General features: G+C 39.8%; 1 protein-coding gene across 7 annotated transcripts in view; it reads left to right on the top strand.

Annotated features, from left to right (window-relative positions):
• Positions 1 to 18420, top strand: part of TANC2 (tetratricopeptide repeat, ankyrin repeat and coiled-coil containing 2) — a 398932-nt gene that overhangs the window by 304259 nt on the left and 76253 nt on the right. For all 7 annotated transcript variants that reach the window (XM_066262672.1, XM_066262671.1, XM_066262670.1 and 4 more), the window contains 3 exons: positions 3901 to 4132; positions 10685 to 10851; positions 15019 to 15626. In XM_066262672.1, coding sequence (XP_066118769.1) covers positions 3901 to 4132; positions 10685 to 10851; positions 15019 to 15626 — 1007 coding nt within the window. The remainder of the gene's footprint in view (positions 1 to 3900; positions 4133 to 10684; positions 10852 to 15018; positions 15627 to 18420) is intronic.

Raw genomic sequence — 18420 nt, 5'->3', positions numbered from 1 at the left:
GGAATGGCTCTGATTGCGGCAGAGCGACGCCCCAAGATGGGCAGAGCATCGCCCCCTGGTGGGTATGCCGGGTGGATCCTGGTCGGGCGCATGCGGGAATCTGTCTGACTGCCTCCCCATTTCCAGCTTCGGAAAAATACAAAAAAAAAAAAAAAGCCACATCTGGCTCGCAAGCCATAGGTTCCCAACCCCTGCTCTAAAGTGTTGGAAGGATGTGCGGAGGGGGAAATAATCTGGTGGTGACGCAGGAGGGAGTTGAAGGAGTTGATGAGGAGACATGGAATAGGAACATGAGAGCAGACCTGAAGCAAGTGCAATTGCATCTTAGAATTTAACTGATACAAATGCCAGTCATTGCGTAAATTAATTTTTATGTCCAAATAAATTTCAGATCTTCAAAGCTGCCTTTTCTTTATGTGAAATTAGCATACTGCTGGCACAGATTGCCCATTTGAAGTAGAAATAGGTCTTGGGAGAGTGAAGGCTTGGGACTTTTAATACAAGCCTGACAGATTTGATGCCACTCAGTCATTTGATTAAGGCATTTAGTGGGGATCATGCTTAGCTTTATCATTTCTTGTGTAGTGTTAAGTCAGAAGCTTTTTTATACCTAAGGCTATTCTGATCTCCATCCAGTCTTTTGTCTGTATAGCCTACAAAGCTCCCCTTTTCTTTCTTCCCTCACAGAAATAATCTAAAATTTACTCAGTGGCTTCAAAAAATTAATACCATCATGATCAGAGAAGATATATATTTGGTTAGAATTGTTATAATAACTGACATAATATTGTATACCAGCTATACTTTTAAAAAAATTAACATTTAGGAATTTAATATAATAAAAACTTGAAAAAAAAAAAAAAAAAACGAGCCTGACCAGGCGGTGGCGCAGTGGATAGAGCATTGGACTGGGATACGGAGGACCTAGGTTTGAGACCCCAAGGTCGCCAGCTTGAGCAAAAGCCCACCAGCTTGAACCCAAGGTCGCTGGCTCCAGCAAGGGGCTACTCGGTCTGCTGAAGGCCCGTGGTCAAGGCACATATGAGAAAGCAATCAATGAACAACTAAGGTGTTGCAACAAAAAACTGATGATTGATGCTTCTCATCTCTCTCTGTTCCTGTCTGTCTGTCCCTATCTATCCCTCTCTCTGTCCCTGTAAAAATAAAAACAAAAAACAAAAAACAAACAAACTTAAGATGGAAAAAAAAGACCTAACTGAAAATGAAATTTCAACAAGTCATTGTGAGAAACAAGAATTTACCAAGGAGAAAGGTTTTACCTGCTTGATTTATTTTATTTATTTATTTATTTATTTATTTATTTTTGTATTTTTCTGAAGTTGGAAACAGAGACAATCAGACAGACTCCCACATGCACCCGACCGGGATCCACCCAGCATGCCCACCAGGGGGTGATGCTCTGCCCATCTGGGGTGTTGCTCTGTTGCAACCAGAGCCATTCCAGCGCCTGAGGCAGAGGCCACAGAGCCATCCTCAGCGCCCGGGCCAACTTTGCTCCAATGTAGCCTTGGCTGTGGGAGGGGAAGAGAGAGACAGAGAGGAAGGAGAGAGGGAGGGGTGGAAAAGCAGATGGGTGCGCTTCTCCTGTGTGCCCTGGCCAGGAATCAAACCTGGGACTCCTGCACGCCAGGCCAATGCTCTACCACTGAGCCAACTGGCCAGGGCTTGCTTGATTTATTGAGGGACTAATTCTGAACCAATTCCAGGAAGTTGGAATAATAGTGACTAAGCATGGGTGACCATGATAACTTCCTCAAAGCTGTAGGGAATGAGTGATCTAGTATCCATCATTGAACACTGATAGAGCAACAGACTGGAGAAAACAACTCCATTCCCAGACTTGTTTCCTATTTGTATATGTAAGAAAAGTTGTAGATAATGTTAGTATTTAATTTGCAGGAAGTACCAAATGTTTTCAACAGATTGTATGTACATAGTATGTCTACTATGTAACAAACAATTTTGAAATATCTAATAAGTAACCTATTTTGAACCACAGTGCAAATTTCATGAAGATGTTGCATGATCATTCTGCAAATGAATCAAGACTTTATTTGGAATGCCAAAGAAATATATAAAATTAAAGAAAAGTAGCCATAGAAGGGGTAACTTAGCAATGTTATTTAACCTTTACTAGATGAAACCTCATTTAGCCAAGAGCACAGATGACTTTTAATGAAAGCAGTGAAAGAACCCTCTTCCTAAATTTCAGAATTTTTGTGTTCAAACTTATCCCGTTACTTTAGGTTTTAAAGGGTAAGTTAACAGCTGATTTGCTCAGCTGTGTTTCGCCTTAGGCTGTGAACCAGTTGAAATAAAATATGGTGAACATTCATATTGATTCAGAGGTTTACTGTTTGCTTTTTATAAGGTAAAGATTTGTATCCATGTGGACATAACCATTGACACTCACTGTTCATTGAGAGGACAAATTAATTGCTGCCAAGATTTCTGTCTGGGTTCCTTATTTGAGATAGGTAACAAAGTAATGACCAGTCTACCATTTTCATATTATGCTCAGATATCATTGCTTCACTCACAAGCAAGTCCTATCTACAGCTTTATATGTGTAGTAACATTTCCTATATTGTTCAGTTTGTTTATGCTTAATGAAAGGGATTTCAAGTACTTTTTTAAGTGACATTTCTAGCATTTGTTAAGAGCTTGGATGACCATACCTACAGATTAGGAGTCTGTTCAAAACAACACTAATAGATGACTCTCTTCTCTGAGAGATGATTGAAGAGCTGGAGTTCCAATAGTATATCTATGAGTGCTCTTAGGGCACCCTTCAAAGCACAAAGGCAGTGGCTGAAAAAGAGAATATATAAAATCTTGATGCTGACAGTGATGAAGATAGAGAGGAAGAGAAGAAGGAGGAAGGCGATGATGATGGGGACAACTATGCACATACTATGTGATGAGCATGCCAAGTGCTTTCCATACATTCAAGCTGAATCTCTCTGCCAATTTCACATTATTTATACGCCCTTTCCCTTTTATGGTTACTGCTGAACCAAAGGAATGGTCTAGATTAGAATAACCCTCTACACTTGCACTCAAGGTAAAGAGCAAGCTCTGCATATTCAAACAAACAGAAATCCAGAGCTTAAAATTTTAGGTTCCAGCCAAACAGCCCAGACCCTGGATGATATTAAGACTCATACATTTTCCAAGTTCTTTAAATTTAAGACCTGCATCTAACAAAGATTTCACTCCTTTCCTTCTTCCTGTTATCTAATTTTGATTCTCTTGTCTCGAAGTGCTCAAAATATTTGATCCTAATTCTTAAATAAAAATTACTTTATTTTTTATATGACTATAACATTAAAAAGTGATGACTTATAAACATGTTTATTGAGGCTAATCTATGGTTTTTCTTTACTATTTTATTTCTAATGCATTGTTATAAAATCAGACTCCTTCCTATACAACTTCATGCTAAATAAATATTAGAGAGATGAATGTAAATATTTGTTCTTAGAGGCCCTGGCTGGGTTGCTCAGTTGGTTAGAGCATCATCCCTATACACAAGGGTTGCATATCTCCTTACCTGTCTGTCTCTTCATATATATATATATATATATATATGAATATATATTTATATATATTCTTAGGCTTGCCTATTTCTTATAATGCAGAGGGAAAACATTTGTATTTATAAATATTAATTGGCATATACTATAGTAAAAATATGTTATCAAAGTTCTGATCTTTGATATATCAGGCAGTTTCTGAGTTAGCAGCTTTTATTTTTACTTGAAAAAGTTGAGGAATGGGGAACAGAAGAAGACCGTGTTAGAGAATGAGCATATAATAACCATGGCTATTGCTCTTGCTACTGACAAAGCTATGTGCGTGCTCCTCTTTCTTTTGTAGGTGGTTGCCTATCACTATTGCCAAGCAGATAATGCCTACACCTGCCTAGTGCCAGAATTCGTCCATAATGTTGCTGCCCTGCTCTGCCGCTCACCTCAGCTGGCAGCCTATCGGGAGCAGCTCCTCCGAGAGCCTCACCTACAGAGCATGCTAAGCCTTCGGTCCTGTGTTCAAGACCCCATGGCCTCTTTTCGGAGGGGAGTCCTGGAGCCCCTGGAGAATCTCCACAAAGGTACAGATAAGGTGCAAAGAAGGTGAAAGGTAGAGGTTTTGGAGCACAAGTTCACCTGGAGCATGTTATAGAAATGATTTTCTTTAATTCATTCTTTTTTAAAATTTTTTTAAAAATTATTTATTGATTTTAGAGAAACAAGAAGGGAGAGACAGACAGACAGACAGACAGAAACATCGAACTGTGCCTATATGTGCCCTGACCGGTGATTGAACCACAAGTTTGCCATATTGCGGTGATACTCTCACCAACTGAGCTATCCGGCCAGAGCGAAATTATTTTTTTTTTTTACCACATTGCCTAAACTATTTAGTTTAGGTTCCATAGCTGATGTTCTACAGAACACAGTTAAAAGATAAAAATGAATCAAGCTGTAGGGAATGAGTGATCTAGTATCCATCATTGAACACTGATAGAGCAACAGACTGGAGAAAAACAACTCCATTCCCAGACTTGTTAAGTAATTTTACTTGAGGCCTGACCTGTGGTGGCACAGTGGCTAAAGTGTTGACCTGGAATGCTGAGGTAACCAGTTCGAAACCCCAGGCTTGCCTAGTCAAGGCACATATGGGAGTTGATGTTTCCCGTTCCTCCCCCTGTTCTATCTCTTGCCTCTCTCTCTCTCTCTCTCTCTCTCTCTCTCTTTCTCTCTCTTTCTCTCTCCTCTCTAAAAGTGAATAAATAAAATCTAAAAAAAAAAGGTAAAGAAGAAACCCTCATTTACTGATGGAGGGAATGCAAATTAGAACAACCATTATGGAAGAAAGTATGGTGGTTCCTCAAAAAATTTTAAAAAAAATTTTTACTTGAAAAATCAAAATTCCTACAAGAAGTACTACTTCCTCCTTTCTTCATAAAAAGTCTTATTTCTAAATATAATGCATTTTTCTTGTACTAAAGGTAGTAGAGCTTCCAGTCCTTTCTGTGAAGTTCAAATAAATCAGAGAAGCCATGGCTCCAGCTCAGTGTTGTGGAGTTCACATGGTTAGAAACCTCCCCAATCTTTATGCTTGATGCTTTTTATTCCTCTGCAGATCATGTAAAAAGAGATGGCATCCGTGTTGCACAGCTCAAATTGGAGGAAAATGAAATGGAATCCTCCCTCACATGCCTAAACCTTTTCTCCTCTTTTCCTCGGTATCTGTAGGGTAGGCTGTGGCCTAGGTACAACCCTCTCCTCCGTTACCCATCTCTGCCCCATCCCCTTAGCAGGGATCTGTCAGTCCTGGAAGCCAAAGAAAAGGATTCGAGTCAGCATGAGATTTCTGAGCAATCCTGTTTATTCCTGGGATACTTGTTTACCTTTCTTGAGGGTTTTGGAGATACTCATAAGAAAGAACAAGTGATGGCCTGACCTGTGGTGGCGCAGTGGATAAAAGCATCGACCTGGAATACTGAGGTCGCCGGTTCAAAACCCTGGGCTTGCCCAGTCAAGGCACATATGGGAGTTAAGAAAGAACAAGTGATTATAATTTTTACATTATCCTGGCTATCATCTTCATTTATTTCAACCTCCATGCTGGTTACCCAAATATCAAAACTTCTCTTCTCAACCCTGATGATCTCTGTCTCTATCTCTATTGCCTACTAGCTTTACCATACCCTAGACTTTTTTTTTTTTTTCTTTTCTGAAGCTGGAAACGGGGAGAGACAGTCAGACAGACTCCCGCATGCGCCCAACTGGGATCCACCCGGCACACCCACCAGGGGCGATGCTCTGCCCACCAGGGGGCGATGCTCTGCCCCTCCGGGGCGTTGCTCTACCGTGACCAGAGCCATTCTAGCGCCTGGGGCAGAGGCCAAGGAGCCATCCCCAGCACCCGGGCCATCTTTGCTCCAATGGAGCCTTGGCTGCAGGAGGGGAAGAGAGAGACAGAGAGGAAGGGGGGGTGGAGAAGCAAATGGGCGCTTCTCCTATGTGCCCTGGCCGGGAATCGAACCCGGGTCCCCCGCACGCCAGGCCGACATTCTACCGCTGAGCCAACCGGCCAGGGCCTCCATACCCTAGACTTTTTAAGTCTTGAAATTTCTCTACAACTATATTTAAGTATTTTCTGTACATTGAAGTTTCTTGGCCACCAATATGAAATGAAAGGTCATACTAATCTGTTATCACAACTAAAGGAAAGATAATTCACATGCAATGTATAACTTTTCTGAGCAATAACATTGTCTGATGCGAGCCTTCTTTTCACTTTTGAGAATTTTTGTACAATATACTAGTAAGAATATCTCATGCACTGGGGTTCAATTCTGATTTTGGTACTTAACACCATCTCTGCTCATGATGTTTCCATAATTCTTATTTCCCTCAGATACCTAACTAAAGTCCTAGAGTGTGACTAGTAAGGAAGACAGCTCAAGTATTTGGGTTTTTTTGTTTGTTTGTTTTGTTTTTTGTATTTTTCTGAAGCTGGAAACGGGGAGAGACAGTCAGACAGACTCCCGCATGCGCCCGACCGGGATCCACCCGGCACGCCCACCAGGGGCGAGGCTCTGCCCACCAGGGGGCGATGCTCTGCCCCTCTGGGGCATCGCTCTGCGGCGACCAGAGCCACTTTAGCGCCTGGGGCAGAGGCCAAGGAGCCATCCCCAGCGCCCGGGCCATCTTTGCTCCAATGGAGCCTTGGTTGTGGGAGGGGAAGAGAGAGACAGAGAGGAAGGAGGGGGTGGGGGTGGAGAAGCAAATGGGCGCTTCTCCTATGTGCCCTGGCCGGGAATCGAACCCGGGTCCCCCACACGCCAGGCTGACGCTCTACCGCTGAGCCAACTGGCCAGGGCAAGTATTTGTTAAGTATACATGTGAGGGCAGTGGGGAATCCCTGGCAAAAAAAAATAAAAAAATAAAATATATATTAAAAATAATATATATATAATACATATAAAAATAATACATATATATATATATTATTTTTTTTTTTTTACAAGGGAGTAAAAACAAGGGTTAAAGGGTTTAGGAAACTTTTCCAAGGATTTGTCAGCTAGAAGAATGGCTCCTAAGAACCCATCCATTTAAGGTTTTTATTAGTCCATGACAAAATAAAATAGAAACAGCCTACTTGAAACCTATATGGTTTTGTTTTTTTCAGGGACAGAGAGAGAGTCAGAGAGAGGGATAGATAGGGACAGACAGACAGGAATGGAGAGAGATAAGCATCAATCATCAGTTTTTTGTTGCAACACCTTAGTTGTTCATTGATTGCTCTCTCATATGTGCCTTGACCGTGGGCCTTCAGCAGACCGAGTAACCCCTTGCTTGAGCCAGCGACCTTGGTTCCAAGCTGGTGAGCTTTTTGCTTAAGCCAGATGAGCCCGCGCTCAAGCTGGCAACCTCAGAGTCTTGAACCTGGGTCCTCCGCATCCCAGACCGATGCTCTATCCCAGGGATCCCCAAACGGCCCGCGGGCCACATGCGGCCCCCTGAGGCCATTTATCCGGCCCCGCCGCACTTCCGGAAGGGACACCTATTTCATTGGTGGTCAGTGAAAGGAGCACATTGACCATCTCATTAGCCAAAAGCAGGTCCATAGTTCCCATTGAAATACTGGTCAGTTTGTTGATTTAAATTTACTTGTTCTTTATTTTAAATATTGTATTTGTTCCTGTTTTTTTTTTTTTTTTTACTTTAAAATAAGATATGTGCAGTATGCATAGGGATTTGTTCATAGTTTTTTTTATAGTCCGGCCCTCCAACGGTCTGAGGGACAGTGAACTGGCCCCCTGTGTAAAAAGTTTGGGGACCCCTGCTCTATCCACTACGCCACTGCCTGGTCAGGCGAAACCTATATGGTTTTATGGACCAATGTCACCAAAATGGATTCAATTTAAAAGAAAGAAAAGGAAAGGAAAGAAAGAGAGGGAGGAAAGAAGAGAGGAAGAAAGGGAGGGAGGGAATCTAGAATTTGTGTGGCTATATAGATGTAGTTTGCATATAATGCAGGTAAAGTTTAAGTAAATTATGTCTTTTTTTAATGTTAAAATATTTTTTCTGTGAAATTATGGTGATAATAGTTGTATATATTTTAAATATTCTTACATTTAAATATGTTAGTAGCGATTTTTTAAATTTTTGTCTGTAAATTTTTAAAAGCTATTGAGTTAGAGTATGTATTTAAATAATGTACAAAAGTTTGAAAATGAACATGTAGGAGCAGTCTTACAAAGCCGGTTACATTTGAAAGGCATAGATCATTAAAGTCTTAGCTTTTAAGTTAATAATTGAGAAACTTCATCATTTGGGAAAGAAAAAAGAAATTTAGGAGTAGTTCTCTTTGTTTTGCAATATTAGTATTATTTGGAAATTCTTTGCATTTATTCATCTGAATTCTAAAAAATATAGTCTTTGATAAGTATGCAACCCTTATTTAACAGATGAAATATCTTTGACATGTCATATCACCTGTATTAATAAGTGACTTCCAAGTGACTCTTTCAAAGGAAGAGAATCTCAAAAAAAAACAAACCAAGATTGAGAATATAATGATCTTTGCTGGGGCATGTATTTCTTTTTTTACACTTGATCTTAGTCAAAAGGCCGAGAAGCCATGTTGCATTTCTTTAAAAAAAAAAAAAAAAAGGAAATGATATATTGTCTACTTTACTCTTGGGATGAATAATATAATCTCCTGGGAATTTGTGCAAATAAGACTTTAATTTTATTAGCTATTGAATTATTTTGTTCATGAAAATGTCTATATCATAATTTAGAGCATGTTCTTGATCGTTATGCTTGAGAATGTGTTTGAAATGTTTTTCCCAAAGAAAATTCAACAGGTATATTATCATCAGCCCTTTTCTCCACTTGAAAATCATGGCTTTCTTATGAAGGAGCCTGGGTGAAGTTAAAGGAAGTAGAATTGAAGAGGTGGAGGCAGTGGTGTGCTGGTAAATTTTTTAACAACCAGCTGCAGGAGGAGGCTTTTAACATTTGCTGGTTTCCATTGTGTAAATAAATATTCCCACTTTGGTCAGTTTTAGGCTACCAGTTGCTTAACAACCACCTTATGAAAATATTGCAGCGGGCTCTCCTGAACCAGTCAGATAGCTCCAGCACACCAGCACTGAGTGGGACCAGGGGACTGTACTGTAGTAACAAGGGATGATAGGGCTACTCTATCTGCCCAGCAGAATGCAATTAGGAAATTTTCTGTGGTAATGAAAGACACAATTACACTTAAGAGAGCCAAGGTCCTCAAAATCAAGAACATAAGAGCCCCCAGCTGTGTGGGTAAATGTCAATTAGTGCCAACTAACTTCTCTCTCTTCTTAATTATTTGGAATCCTGAAAGGAATAATGTGTTTTCTAAGTACTACATCATATAGGATGCCATTTTATTAGTAATCATTGTTAATAGTGAAAACTGGAACCCTAGTTCATTTCGCTTCCTAAAAAGTCACCAGATGAAAGTAATAGTTAAAACTCTTCAGCCTGACCAGGTGGTTATGCAGTGGATAGAGCATCGACCTGGGACGCTGAGAACCCAGGTTCAAAACCCCGAGGTTGCCAGCTTGAACACGGGGTCACTGGCTTGAGCATGGGATCATAGACATGACACCATGTTAGCCGGCTTGAGCCCAGATGTCCCTGGCTTGAAACCAAGATTGCTGGCTTGAGCAAAGGGTCACTGGCCTGGCTATAGCCCAAGGCACATATGAGAAGCAATCAATGAACAACTAACAGTGCTGCAACTATGAGTTGATGCTTCTCATCTGTCTCCCTTCCAGTCTGTCTTTGTCTCTCTCTTGCTAAAAAATTACAAAAAAAAAACTTTATAATTTGAAAACTGACTTAATAGTACTAAGATACTGAAATTAAATTTCCTTTTATATAAAGCTTATACTTTAGGAGGAAAATAAAAAGTTATTAATCATGCAAAAAATCTACATATTTTCAAATGTGAAACCAAAATATGTAGACGTTCAGTTGACTTCTTCTCCCGCCCTGCCCCCCACCCAATATCACACAAGGGTCTCACTGAAACTGCTTTAGGGATAGTCTAGGAGGTTACTAGTTCTGTAAGAGATTGTGATCCAACCTGCCTAGTTAAAATCTGTCTGTTGGTTGCGATTCTTTTTCTCTGCTCCCTCATTCCTTCCTTTACCCTGTGCATTCACAGATAGTCCTGTATACTGCTTTTGACTTCCAGTTAAACCCTTTTTTTTTAATTCCCAGGGGAACATGGAATATAGTTTAGTGCTATCAGAAAAAAAATCAACACATTCTTTTCACCTTTTTTTAAAGTATTGTATAAGAATAATGAATTACTATGTGCAGGTTCTCATAAATGCAGTACTCACACTGTCTCACATCTGATAATATGGAGGAAATAATGATACATACATTTTGTATATATGTGACAAAAGCTTTCACACCTGATGAAAACAAAATGAATTCACTGACTAGATTACTCTGTCTATATATTAAATTATGGTACCCTTAGCTCTTAGTCCCTTTTAAAAATTTTTTCCCTAACAGACAAATAATCAAAGACCCAAAAAGAACTCACTTATCCACTTGGTAATTATTAAGTAATTTGTTTCTTTCTATCTCAGAGAGAAAAATTCCAGATGAAGATTTCATCATCTTAATTGATGGATTAAATGAAGCAGAATTTCACAAACCGGATTATGGGGATACAATTGTATCATTTCTGAGTAAAATGATTGGAAAATTTCCTTCCTGGCTCAAACTAATTGTAACAGTTAGGACCAGTTTACAGGTATGTGTTTGCTTTTGGAACATAAGTTATTTCCCTTGGAGAGTGCTTGTTCCTTTAGTGATGAGTTTTACTAAACCTCTACCATGTCCTTGAGTCCTAGCAAGAATAATTCCCCAAGAACATATTTTGAGAGTAAGAAATGTGATCTAGAGCAGTGGTCCCCAACCTTTTTTGGGCCACAGACCGGTTTAATGTCAGAAAATATTTTCACGGACTGGCCTTTAGGGTGGGACGGATAAATGTATCATGTGACCGAGACAAGCGTCAAGAGTGAGTCTTAGACGGATGTAACAGAAGGAATCTGGTCATTTTTTAAAAACAAAACATCGTTCAGACTTAAATATAAATAAAACGGAAGTAATATAAGTTATTTATTCTTTCTCTGTGGACCGGTACCAAATGGCCCATGGACCGGTACCGGTCCGGGGGTTGGGGACCACTGATCTAGAGAGAACATTCTCTGTGTATGTCTCTCGTAGCTCAGATCCCCATTTCTGTTGCTCTGGATAAGTTTTGATAATGTGCCCTTCAAAATAGCATGAAAAGAAAGTATTCGTTTTTCTAGACTTAGTCCCGAGGACAGACAGCAGTACAGAGTCCGTAACACACTAATTTACTGTTTGACTTTTGTTTTCTATTTTTTATCATTTAATGCCATGCTGAAGTCAGTTCAGCCTATAGTGTACAGTCTGATTTTCTAGTTCTTCCCTCTGCTTCTACTTGCTGCAGCATGATGGTGGATTTCTATGTGCCTTCCTCTAAGAAATATGAGCAATATTAAGGTTTGAGATTAAATTTACTACAAGGAGATAAGATTTCTTTTTTAATTACCTTCTCTGCTCACTTAATGGCCTGGACAGTGAACTAGGAATATGAAACTGAGCCTGTAAAGACAGATGGTGTGAGGATAAATGACCCCACCTTCTCTGCCATTCTCATTGTAGCTAAGTTAGTATCTCCCATTCTTTACATATTCACACTTGGTTTAGAACAGGGTTTCTCAATGTTCTTTTTTTTCCCCTAACAATCTTATCTTTCTGATGAACATTAAAATCTCACATATTATACACCTATCCCACTATAGCAGATCCTCAAATAACATTTCGTTCAATGTTGTTTAGCTGTAACACTGATGAGATGTCATCAGAACTTAATTCTTATTTAAATCAATTAGCCATTGGTAAAATTGATTTCATTATATGTTGTTTCACTTAAAATCACAGAACCTATTGACAGAGTTAATTGAGGACTTACTGTATTTGGTGCAACTCCCTCATAACAATTGCTAATATACAGAAAATAGTGTTAGCTTCCCTCCTTTCCGCCCTCCAGGCACTTAGTATTATTCTTATATATTAACCAAGTAGCTTTATGCCTTCTGTGACCAAAAACTATACTTCTGAACCTGGCCACCACCTTGCAGATGTTTGTTTTTAATCTCAAAGTAATTTGAATTAAAGGATATGGATGAATCAACATAAATGCATCTTTACAAATAAAAATTATGTAATCTACCATTATCAGTCAGTAGCTTGATTGTTAAAAATGAAGGATAAATAAAAGAAACTTCCAGGAACACAATCTCTGACTAATTTCACTAAATATATGTTTAGGAGATGTTATCCTCATTTATATTTTTATAGAATGCCTTGTGCAATCTCAAAAGACATTTTAGGTATAACTTGGTGAGCAGATGACTTTAATCTTTCAGCTGTGCCAACGAACAGGAGACATACATATTAATCTACAAAGTTGAAATTTCTTTGTCTTTACAAACTTCTCTGATACTTCTTTCACTTTAATCAAGAATTTTTAAAAATTATTTTCATTCAACTCTGACAATGAAATAATTTATAGATCTAAAAAATGAGCCCTCATATTGATCATTATTTCCACAAACATTTCTTAAGTTCTTCAGGTGTGTCAGGCACTTTCTAGGAACTAAGGATGCAACAATGAACAAAGACAGTTTTCCTGCCCTCATAAAGCTTATATTCTAGTGAAGAACACAAAGAATAAGTAAGAGAAAAAATAAATATATATTAGAAATATAGGCATAAAGGGAAAATGGGAGTGATAGTCACTTTGGAGAGGGCAGATAGGAAAGGCCTTTTCAAGGAGCCTTGTAAAGTGATGAGATCTGATTTACCTTTTTAAGAGATTTCTTTGGCTGCTGGCTATGTAGATAATAAAATGTAGGGGATCAAGAATAGAAGCAGAAGTGCAGGTAGAAGGTGATGGTGGCTTAGACCAAAGCGGTGATGGTGGAGACCCTGTGAAGTGGGCATGTTTGGACAGAATTTTGAAGGAGAATCTAAAGGACTTGATGATAGGTTGAATATGGGTGCAAGCAAGAGAGAAGATTCGTGAATGAATCATGGGGTTTTGGTGAGTAACTGGGCAAATGCTGGAAAGGAGAAAGGGCACAGATATCTCCCACAGTTTGGTCGTAATACAATTTACTGACATGGGAAGGTTTTGTGGAGAGGGACAGAATTCAGCAGTTCTGATTTGGTCACTTTTAAGTTTGTTTGTGAAGCACCCAGGTATAACTGTTTAGTAGGCATAAAAGATGAATGCCCAGGGGAGATGATTAAGCTGAAATATAAAGTTAGGCATTATCTGCATATAGATAATATTTAGAACCACAGAACAATATTACCTGTTCTAGGGAACAAGTAGCTAGGTAAAAAGAATGGAGATCTGAGCCCAGGGGGACTGAGAAATGAAAGAGGGGCCAGCAGAAAAGCCTGGGTAGGAGTAGCCAGTGTGCTAAGAGGAATACTAGGGGAACTTGCTATGGGAGGCAGCTGCAGTAATGACTCAAGGAGAAAAGTGTGATCTCGTGTCACACACTGCTGAGAGGCTGAGGAAGATGAGAACTGCACCTTAGTTACTAGATTTGGCAAGGTGAAGGTTATTGATAACCTTCACAAAACCATTTCAGTGAAGTGATGGTGTTGAAATCTGATTGCAAAAGATGGAGGAGAGAATGGGAAGGGAAGAATTAGAGACAAACAAGAATTAAAGCAAAAACATTTATGTGAAATTTTACTAAAAATGGGAACAGAGGGAGGAATTTTGGGGTCATTTGTCTGTGCAGTCCAGTGGAAGAGAAGAAATTGATAGCAGAAAAGAGAGTGGACACTTAGAGGAACAAAGTCTGTAAACAGATAAGATGGAATCCAGAGCATGAGTCACCACAAAGCCATATATGGCACCTTTCCCCAATATGATGTCTAAGCTGATCACCAAGGTACCATGCTTTCCACTATTAGAAGTTTTCCTTTGGGCTAAGTCATTTCATTTTTTTTTTTTTTTGTATTTTTCTGAAGCTGGAAACGGGGAGAGACAGTCAGACAGACTCCCACATGCGCCCGACCGGGATCCACCCGGAACGCCCACCAGGGGCAATGCTCTGCCCACCAGGGGGCGATGCTCTGCCCCTCCGGGGGTCGCTATTCCGCGACCAGAGCCACTCTAGCGCCTGGGGCAGAGGCCAAGGAGCCATCCCCAGCGCCCGGGCCATCTTTTGCTCCAATGGAGCCTCGGCTGCGGGAGGGGAAGAGAGAGACAGAGAGGAAGGAGGGGGCGGGGGTGGAGAAGCAAATGGGCGCTTCTCCTATGTGCCCTGGCCGGGAATCGAACCTGGGTCCCCCGCACGCCAGGCCAATGCTCTACCGCTGAGCCAACCGGCCAGGGCTGGGCTAAGTCATTTCAGAAGGGCTACATTAAAATGCCTCATTTTATTTGGAGGGTTAGAAAGCCACATTTTTATATGGCATTCTTTGAGTCCTTAGGCATTTCTCTTACTTTGACATTATGCCATGGTTTACGCTGAGAAATATTACAACAAAAAGGTTATGTGGCACTCTATTTTCTATTTATTTTAGGAGTGTTATTTACCATATTGACCAATTAAATCACTCCTAAAGTATCTTTTATAAAGAACCATAAAAAATTATCTTAAGTCTCAGTATTAGAAAGAATGTTCCTCCTGTGCTACTATATAATTTGTTTTATCCATGCATACTAATACTTGGTTATGTTTTCTTCTTTTCTTTAGCCACTCAGAAGTTCAGAATAAATTTTTGGACCCCATAGTTTATCATAAAAGTTAGGGGAAACTGAAGGTCTTTCTCTCTATCTCTCTCCATCTGTTTTTAGGAAATTACCAAGCTGCTGCCTTTCCATAGAATATTTTTGGATCGACTAGAAGAGAATGAAGCCATAGACCAGGACCTGCAGGCTTACATCCTGCACCGGATACACAGCAGCTCAGAGATCCAGAATAACATTTCACTTAATGGCAAAATGGACAATACTACATTTGGCAAACTCAGTTCTCATCTCAAGACCCTCAGTCAAGGGTCCTATCTATACCTGAAACTCACATTTGACCTCATAGAAAAAGGCTATCTAGTGTTAAAGAGCTCTAGCTACAAAGTAGTTCCTGTTTCACTCTCTGAGGTTTATTTACTCCAGTGCAATATGAAGTTCCCAACCCAGTCTTCCTTTGACCGGGTGATGCCTCTCCTGAATGTGGCAGTGGCCTCTCTCCACCCACTGACTGATGAACATATCTTCCAGGCCATCAATGCTGGTAGCATTGAAGGCACACTAGAATGGGAGGACTTTCAGCAGAGAATGGAGAACCTCTCCATGTTTCTAATCAAGCGCAGAGACATGACTCGTATGTTTGTACATCCTTCTTTTCGAGAATGGCTTATCTGGAGAGAAGAAGGAGAGAAAACCAAATTTCTCTGTGATCCCAGGTAAGCCACAGATTTGTAATAAGCACTTCTGAGCCTATTTTGTATTTTATTTCATGGAGTATGGATATTGAAAGCAATGAGAAATATTCTCCATTGAATATTTCACATAATGGAAATATCTGTTTCTTCTCAAGACAAGGCTATAATGAGATTAATTTCTCACAATGTTATTTCCTTGAGATTCAAAATCTGCATAGAGGTGAAAAATGCGCCCATACATTCCTGTATTTTCCTAAATGTCTCTGGTCACACTGGTGATCCCAGGCTATAATTAATTTAGTCATTTAACAGACTTCCTCAGTGTTCTTCAGATATGAAGAAAAGTTTATATGTTATTCATCTCTTTGACTTAGAGCCAGAATCATTTTAAAATTGTGATTGCCCTTTAAAGCCCATATCATTGTTAAAGTCACCAATAACTAATCCCATTAAAGCCCAGCCAGCGCTAAGATTCACAGTGGGAAATGTAATCTCATAGGTGAAAAAGACTAGTAACCAACTGAAGCAATCAGCTAGTCTAGCTGCTTTACCTTTAGATAAATAAAGTGTCGTTATTTCCATTGTACTATAGAGGCCTTTAGAAAGAAGGGATGAGAAGAGGGATGGCAAATATACTGTATGTGCCACCACTCCCGTCCTTCAGCCCTGGCAGACAGCACCAATTTCCCCCAGCACTCTTCCTGATGAGCTTGACCTTGACTTACGACTTTCTCAGCTCAGCAAACCAGACTGAATATAAAACTGTTTCCCATTCTCTTGGGTAGAATCTGGAGCTCTAGTATCCTAAGGGGCATATGCTCTCTACTACTCCAAACTACCACAGTTAAAGAATTATTCCTTGTATAAAGTTGGTATTTTCAAAAGCAAGTATATTTCTAATTTCCTGGAAACAGAGAAGACACCAACAACATAGCTTGCAAATGCAGAGCTTATTCTGGCTCAAAAAGAAAATAAGCCATATTTGACTATGCCTTTCACCGTGACTCATCAGAGAGACTAAACTTCTCTGGTCGTGCTGAGGTTTTATTACTCTCCTGGCGTGTTCTTCCTCCAGCCTTATTAGAAATAACTGCACTTGTGGGCATGCTACTCAGCCTACTTCATGCTGATTCATTAGAAAATTAGTTCCAGATTCTGGTGACGATACCAAGCCAGGCAGATTTCCTGGTATTTTTTCTCAGAGGGAAACTTAAAGAAACAGACTGGTAGAAAGAACATGAACTTTTGAGTCAGATAATATCCCTGCATATATATCTTACCTCTTCTAGGAACTGTGACCTTTGGAAAGTTACATGTTTCTGAAACCGTTTTCTTATGTACATAAAAGGGATAATAATTCCTAAAGTTGTTGAGAATTAAGTGAAGTCATGTAGTTAGTATAATACCTAGAGTAGTACATAGTACAAAGTGTTTAGGAAATGTCCTTTTTCCTTCCCTCTCTTTGCAGTAATGGACCCTTCAGGTTCACCTTAGCTCAGTGCTTTGGTCAATTGGATAGGCAGCACCAGTCTTCTGCTGTTAGCATTTTGGGGCACAAGATTTAAACAAAAGAAAAAAACCTCGAGTTCAAGTCTCTTCTCTGAATTGTATGGAATTCCCAAGAGGATATTTTTATAAATCCACTAGTACTGCTACCAATGCTTAAACATAAAAGGTTAGCAGCCTACATTTTTAAGAAAAAGAGAAATCAAGAATCATGTATGAACACTTTGAAATCAGTTTCCAGTGAAACTTTGCTTGCTGATCTGCTCTTTCATCCTGGGACATCTCAGAGGATTTAAAGCTAAGGTTCAAAATAGCCAGACTAGCACTGAATTAACAGTATCCTTACAGCAAATGAAACACTCAGCGGCTCCCAAATGAGAAAAAGTGATATTTACACAGCCATATCATAGTTTAGTCTTACCTTCTCAACATTGTTTATTAACCAGGAGCATTTCAGCAACAGGCTGATACACCAAGACAAGAAGAGCAAATACTTCTAACTTCAAATACTGAGTACAGGCACACCTCAGAGATAATGCAGGTTTGGTTTCAGACCACCACAATAAAGTGAGTCATAATCTTTCTGTTGGTGGAGGCCTTGTCTTCATTTCATTTAAAAATGCAGCATCAGTGGAGCTCAATAGCAATAGAATGAGATGTACCTGTAATCTCTTGCCTTGTGATTGAATAACACTCAGGGCTGCTGAGGGATCATCATATATCACTTAATAGCAGAAAATAAAATAGTAGGACCAAGAGTTATCATAAAAGCTTCCTTACATTTCATTTCAGTTGGAATTCAGTCTTCTACCCGCCACTGTCTGGCACCAGCTTTGTTACTAAAGTATTGATCGCAGAGCTTTGAGGCCCCCTGGGTCAATGAGATGGAAATTCACTAAGAATTTAATGCTATTGGCAAAGCTCGAGGTGGCCTTTCAAAGAAAATGGCTTTAATTGCTTTCCATTTCAGGCAAGTCTGATTAGCAGGGCTCTCTCCAAGCAGGGTCTTTCTTGGTGGCCTTCAGCCTCTACTTCCTATGCATCATTTCCCCCTCTGTTCTCTACTTTCTCTCCATTTTCTCTAGGTAGCATCCAATGTGTCTCAGTAAACTAGGGGAGACCAATGCAGTGCCTCTGAAATCACACTAGGTAAGCCAGTGCCTACCATTCAGATCTCTGGGTAAGGAGAACTTTCAGAAGCAAGAGAGCATCTCTGTCTCTTTAAGTCCATTATCCTGGACTTTCAACATCACTTATTAACCCTGAACTATTTGGCCTTATTAGGGCATTAGACACAGATGAGAATATT

The sequence above is a fragment of the Saccopteryx bilineata genome, chromosome 2 (genome assembly GCF_036850765.1).
Source record: "Saccopteryx bilineata isolate mSacBil1 chromosome 2, mSacBil1_pri_phased_curated, whole genome shotgun sequence".
NCBI lineage: Eukaryota > Metazoa > Chordata > Mammalia > Chiroptera > Emballonuridae > Saccopteryx > Saccopteryx bilineata.
This window is presented reverse-complemented; position numbering and strand designations above follow the sequence as displayed.